Below are 6107 nucleotides of genomic sequence, written 5' to 3'. Positions count from 1 at the left end.
CAGGCCTGCCCAGCGGGGTAACGCCCCTGGGTTTGGTTAGCGGGATGGGGAGGGAAGCGCTTCGTGGCGAAAGTGTACACAACCTTGTCTTCCAAAATTCTCTCTCCACAACTCCGGAGGAATGTAGTGCGTACTCCTTACAGGTGTTGATTAGTTAAGCGCAATGACTACATTTTAAAGTAGTTTCAGGTAATAAGCACACAACTAAAAATCGTTACTTGACAATTCCAACTCTTAAATAGCTGCAGAAGATGCTAAAAGAAAAAGAAACCCTGCAGAATGAGCTGACCGACTCTGAAGAGCAGATAGAAGCAATGACATCTCATTTGAAAAACGTAAGACAGGAGTTCCGCTTCATGCAGGTAATCTGCTACCCTCCAGCAGATCCTTTTTCTCAGTCAGACTTGGAACCAGAGTATCCTGCTGCAGCCAGTATCCCTATATATGTTGACATCTTTGTTAGAGATTTCTCAGGCCTTTTTTCCAAGCCATCCATAGGTAACAGAAGTTACTGTATATCTCAGTGATATTATTTGATGGTCTTTAAAAAGACCATCCAAGATTACATGACTGTACCTAGAAGAAAGCCAAGAAGGGTGCATTTTAGAATTCTTTATGCATGGGGACTTTTGTAGATGCTAAGAAACAAATTGGTCAAGGAAAATAAAACAGTGTAAAGGAAAAACAAATCTATGATCTTCATAACTGTGCTGGTCAAGAGTTAGTTGTGAAATGCTAGTGAAGAGTTAATTCACAGACATGGAAAAGGAAACGAGATGGTTGAGGCCTAAGTCTTCGCTTGCACTCCAAGTTAATTGGCCAAAATAACTGGTTTTCTAAGGAGTGCAAAGTCAAAGCTGCACACCTTTCAGGTAAAAAATCCAAAGTGAAACACCCTTAAGAAACTTCCTTGTGACTGAACCACCTTTTTTTTTTTTTTGGTGCTGGAATCACAGAATGGTTTGGGTTGGAAGAGACCATAAAGACCACCCAGTCCCACCCCCTGCCACAGACCTTCCAACTAGACCAGGGTGCTCCAAGCCTCATCCAGCCTGGCCTTGAACACTTCCAGGGATGGGGCATCCACAGCTTCTCTGGGCAACCTGTCCCAGTGCCTCACCACCCTCTCTGGGAAGAATTTCTTCCAGATGTTTAATCTAAACCTCCCCACTTCCAGTTTAAACCCGTTACCCCTTGTCCTGTCGCTACAGGCCCTTGTAAAGTGTCCCTCTCTCCTCCCCCTCTCCCAGCTTTCCTGTAGGCCCCCGTCCAGGTACTGGAAGGTGCTATAAGGTCTTCAAATCACTTCCGACAAAAAAATTAGACAATCTAGAGATCCTGCGGTAGGCCAGCCTGGTGGTCTCTCTCAACACAAAACAGTAAAATTATTTCTTTTGCTGTGCCTGCTGAATGTGACGGAAAGCCAACATTGCTCAAGAGACTACGATTTTGATGCCGAAAGATTAAGATTCTGAATCTTGGGTGAAAAAAATCTTTGAATTGGGTTTTAGGGCTAGAAATGGTTGATCTGTGGATATCTAATACAGTATAGCCTGTGCAGATATATTTACAGAATACATGAATTTGAGATACTAAAATCCAAACAGTAAAGTTGCTCTGAGATTTCCTATATTTACATGATGAGATCATGCCATCTCTGACATGGGATCTGGCTGTATGTAGACAAAGCTGTTTCCTTCTGGTTGATATATGCCTTTTGCTTATTGTAAAATGATGAAGTGTATTATTCCCTAGTCTCTTTACAAAGCCAGAGAGAATGAAATTGAAACTGAACAGCATTTTAAAGCCCTTGCGGAGAGAGAACACGGACGTCTCAAAAGAGAGATAAAACGACTGGAAGATGAGGGAGTTTCCTTAAGAGAAAAGAAAACCAGTCAAGAAGTAAGGTTTAATATTTTTGTAAAACACCCATACTGTAATTGGATTTTAGAACTTGCCCTCACTTGCACTTACAGAAATAATAGTGTAAGTCAGGAATAGCTAATTAAAACTTACAAACTATACTAAATCATCTGGATGTGTTTTTACCTGTGAAGGCAAGTAGAGTGACACTGAGGATCTCCTTGCACAGACTGGTCAAGACTTAGCAAATATTAACTAGATACTGAAAGACTTCTGTTCTTAATGCCACACACACAGCTGCACATCTGTGTCACCATCTTATTGATTCTCACAGGTATTTTCTTTATGGTTTAAAAATTAAATTGGTGGCGGCAAATCTTCTTCTCCAACTTGGGGAATGACTTCAATATGCTTTACGTTAAAAAAAAAAAGTAACCTAATTCTCTGTAATTACAGGTGTTTTTCTGTTTAATGGGACTGTCTGTCTTTCTAGGAAATAATTTAAATTATGTTTATTTGCTCTCTTCCTTCTCATTCAGTCTGTTTGTAAGCTCCAGTCTCTCAGAATGGGTGGCAGGGTGAAGACAGCCTTGCTATTCAGCTGGAGCCAGATTCTCTCATATTTGTGTCAGGAAGTCTCTTCACAGTCACGTGGGGCCATTTGTAAATTGATATGCAGGATAAGGATCTCAGAACTGGGCCTCAGAGTGTGAGGGAGAAACTTTACCCTGTGATGCCTCCGATCAGCTTATTATGTGGAAAAAATGTCCCGCATACAGATGTATCTCACCAGAGGCTGACTTTTCTATTAAAAATCATTTGCATTTTAAGTTTGTGGTAACTTACTGTCTTCTTACTTCTTTAAGACCAGGATGTCCGTAAGCATTTCCTCACGTGTAATACACAACAAAAAGGAGAACTACCAATTCTGCTGAAAACAAGATGTATCTAAAATTGTTACAGTGGTTTGAACTGGTTGTTCAATTACTATTCAAAGAAAATTTCAGACATTGAATATTAACCCTTTAATTTTTTTATTAATTTATAGAATACTATAAACAAAATCACTAAGAAGTTGGAAAACTTAAAGCAACACATACATTGTGATGAGGAAGTCCTGGAGAGCTGGATAAAGGAATCAGATTGTAAAGACAATGATGCCCTCACAATCCAGAAGTATGCACAACAAGATGAAGGGAAACTAGGAGTAAGTAGCAATGACAGCACTTTCCAGAAACAGAACAGAGAACCATTTTACCATCTGAAGACTCTGTGATGTTAACAAGTCCTGTAAGACTGAGACAAGGTTTTATACGACAGTACTTTTACACTGGTTTGCACTTGGCACAACAGTGCAATTCCGTATGAGCTTCATTTTGAAGGTCAGAGAGAACAAAAGATGAAAGGAGTAATTGTCATTAATTTGTTTGTTCATCTGGGTAAAATAAAGTTTGAATTTTTCTGAGAAAGTGCACAAATAGACAAGTCTAGAAAGCAATGCCACTGGAATTGAGAGGAGTTTGTTCAAAAATGCATGCCAACTATGGAGAAACAGAGTAGATTTTCCCATGAATTTGTTAATCAACCCTGAGGACAAAGTATGGCTATTTCAGCAAAGCTGGCTAGAAGTATGAAAGGTGGTATGAACAGACACTCCAGTCACAAATCTAGATTTTATAAGGGTTATTTCTCAAGTATAATGTTGATTTAGAGACAAATATCCCTGGTTAACATTCTTTTGAGATTACGGCTTCTTGTATGACCAAAAATCTGGGAGGCTAGATTCTCAGTCTTTTGTTCCCTAAAACAATGAAAGTCATGCCTCAGTCATTTCACCCATAGCTATAGCAGAGAATTTGTAAGACATTACATACTTGTTTTCAAATACGTTATAGTTTTGTATCCTTTCATTTTAGGCATTAACCCTTCAAGTAGAAAAGCTGACCATGCAAGCAAATCAGAAGCGCAGAGCTCTTGATAACGAGCTTACAGAAACCGTAACAGCTCAGGTTGGTGCTTAATGTTCTTGAAGATATCTTCTTGTGTATGCAATTTTTCAAATCAGAAATCATGGAGGTGCTTGCTTTTACACAGATAGAGCTTGACAAGACAGCTGAAGATTTTCGCAGAGTTCATCAGGAAAGGCAAGAAGTCATCAGGCAGTGGGAGAATGCAATACAACAGATGCAAAAAAGAGATGAACAGATTGATCACTGTGCTTTGGTAAAAATGCTGTAACTGATTCATATCAGCCTACTTTTGTGTCTCTGATATTGCTAAGGATTTTGCCACTCACGCAGAATGAATGGGTCTTTTAGATGCTCAGTGTTCTCTTTGCATTCACCTCTATTTTATTAAGGTGTTTCAAATCTCAGGTATTACTGAAATGTATCCAGGATTTACTTTGAAAACAGTATCACTCAGGGTAAGGAACAGCGCTTTGCTTGGCATTATGCAAGTTGAATTTTCTATCTCAAGATCATTGGAAAATGCAAAGCATGCCAGTTCGAGTATTTTCTTTTCTCTGATCTTAGAAGCAACGAGATGTTCTACCTCTGAAGAAATGCATGACTAACATTCATGTCAGAATTATGACAAAAGATGACATTAAGGTTAAAAATTGGTCCTTAAGTACATTCTGCAAATGGGGAGAAGCATCAGCACTCTTCTCATCCAAAAAAGGTCCTGTTGGGTATTATGAGTTAGGATTAATTTCTCAAAGATTAACTCTTCATTAGTTTTGTCAGTGTCTTAAGCACAGATGGTACAATGGCAAGAGGTGCAAATAAAGTAGATCTTATCCTGGTTTTGTCAGGAGAAGGGTGAACTCCTTTGAAAGTTCTGCAGGTAACAGAACAGATGCACCAGAAAAAGCTTGAAGGATCAGCATAGAGAAAAATCTTATAAATGTGGATTCCAAAGTAACAATGGCTTTTTTGAAGGAGAGAAAAAGCATAATTGCATGTACAAGAGAGCTCTACCTAATTCCATTTTCCTGGTGAAAGAGTATCAGCTTCATTACGTTGTCCATATGCGTATTAGATACATCCTGAGCAGAAACATTGTTTAAACAGGCTTAAGATATGACACTAAAAATATGTAATAATAGAAAATCACAAGCCAGAAGAAATACAACCCAACAAAAAACATAATAGTCTAATTTACCTGCAACATTTTGGATTTCATAGTGTTTCATGTCAGAAGATTCCTGCAAAGAACAAACAAGAAACCGATTTAAAAACCGGTAACAACAAAAAAACCCCAGCTCTGCCCAATCTCCCATATATCAGTGGTTCACAGAATAGTCCTACTGATGCTTTTGTACACAGATTTTTCTTTTTTTATATATTAGAAATGCAGTAAAATTTTCCCAGTAGCTAATCTTTTTACTTAACCTTCCAAAATACACAATTTTCACTGAATAGCTATAAATGTGTTTGCTAAAGTAAGCATCGCTACTGTTGTAATTTTCCTTTTGCATTTCCTCCATTTCAAGTCTGTCTGAAGTTTTGCTCACATAGCTTTTTTTTTTCCTCTATTCAATCAATCAAAAATTATTTTTATTTCATACAAGCTTATAATGTCATGGGTTTTTTTGAAATCATTGGAATATTTTGGAAGCTGCCAATCCAAAGTGATTGTGGAATAAAGTAATTTAAGAATGATGTGATAGCTGGGCTGTCTCATGGAAAGAGTAGTCTTAACAGCAGTCGTATCTTCTGGTTGTATCCTTTATTGATCTCACACATGTTAACTAAGGCAAGCAAATCTGAACTGTTTTTATCCTGATAGCTAATAACAGAGGTAAAACAGGAGATCAGAGAGAAAGAAATTGTGCTGAAGGAGAAGACTTCCTTTTTGGTAAATGAAACTCTTAACAATATGGAATATGAAAAGAAAATTGCTTCTGCTGAACAGGAAGCTACCAGCCTCCGATGTGAATACCAAACTCAGGATGCTTACAGGGTTCAGCTCCAGGATGAGGTAAGGCTGACTGAACGGTTCAGAAAAAGAGACAGAAACTATAACTTTTGACTAGATGGAAGAAATAAGGGAATAGCACTTGCTTTTTCTTTTTTTTCTTCTTACACTAAACTCCTAATAATTCAACACAATGTCTGCCTTTTGCCTTTCTCAGTCTAGTCATGATTCCTGGGATTTGAATCCTTTCACTGATAGCGAAGAGGTTAGCTTGTATGTTCTGTTGGTACAGAATGGATGAATCTTGTCTCAGATGCTTCAGA

At 38.2% G+C, this 6107-nt stretch overlaps 1 protein-coding gene across 1 annotated transcript in view; it reads left to right on the top strand.

Annotated features, from left to right (window-relative positions):
- Positions 1-242: 242 nt before the first annotated feature.
- Positions 243-6107, top strand: part of CCDC39 (coiled-coil domain containing 39) — a gene marked incomplete at its 5' end in the record, with an annotated part of 19401 nt that continues 13536 nt past the window's right edge. Inside the window, 6 exons of the mRNA XM_010156911.1 lie at positions 243-362; positions 1756-1902; positions 2912-3070; positions 3780-3872; positions 3958-4086; positions 5656-5847. Coding sequence (XP_010155213.1) covers positions 243-362; positions 1756-1902; positions 2912-3070; positions 3780-3872; positions 3958-4086; positions 5656-5847 — 840 coding nt within the window. The remainder of the gene's footprint in view (positions 363-1755; positions 1903-2911; positions 3071-3779; positions 3873-3957; positions 4087-5655; positions 5848-6107) is intronic.

The sequence above is a fragment of the Eurypyga helias genome, unplaced genomic scaffold (genome assembly GCF_000690775.1).
Source record: "Eurypyga helias isolate BGI_N326 unplaced genomic scaffold, ASM69077v1 scaffold50138, whole genome shotgun sequence".
NCBI lineage: Eukaryota > Metazoa > Chordata > Aves > Eurypygiformes > Eurypygidae > Eurypyga > Eurypyga helias.
This window is presented reverse-complemented; position numbering and strand designations above follow the sequence as displayed.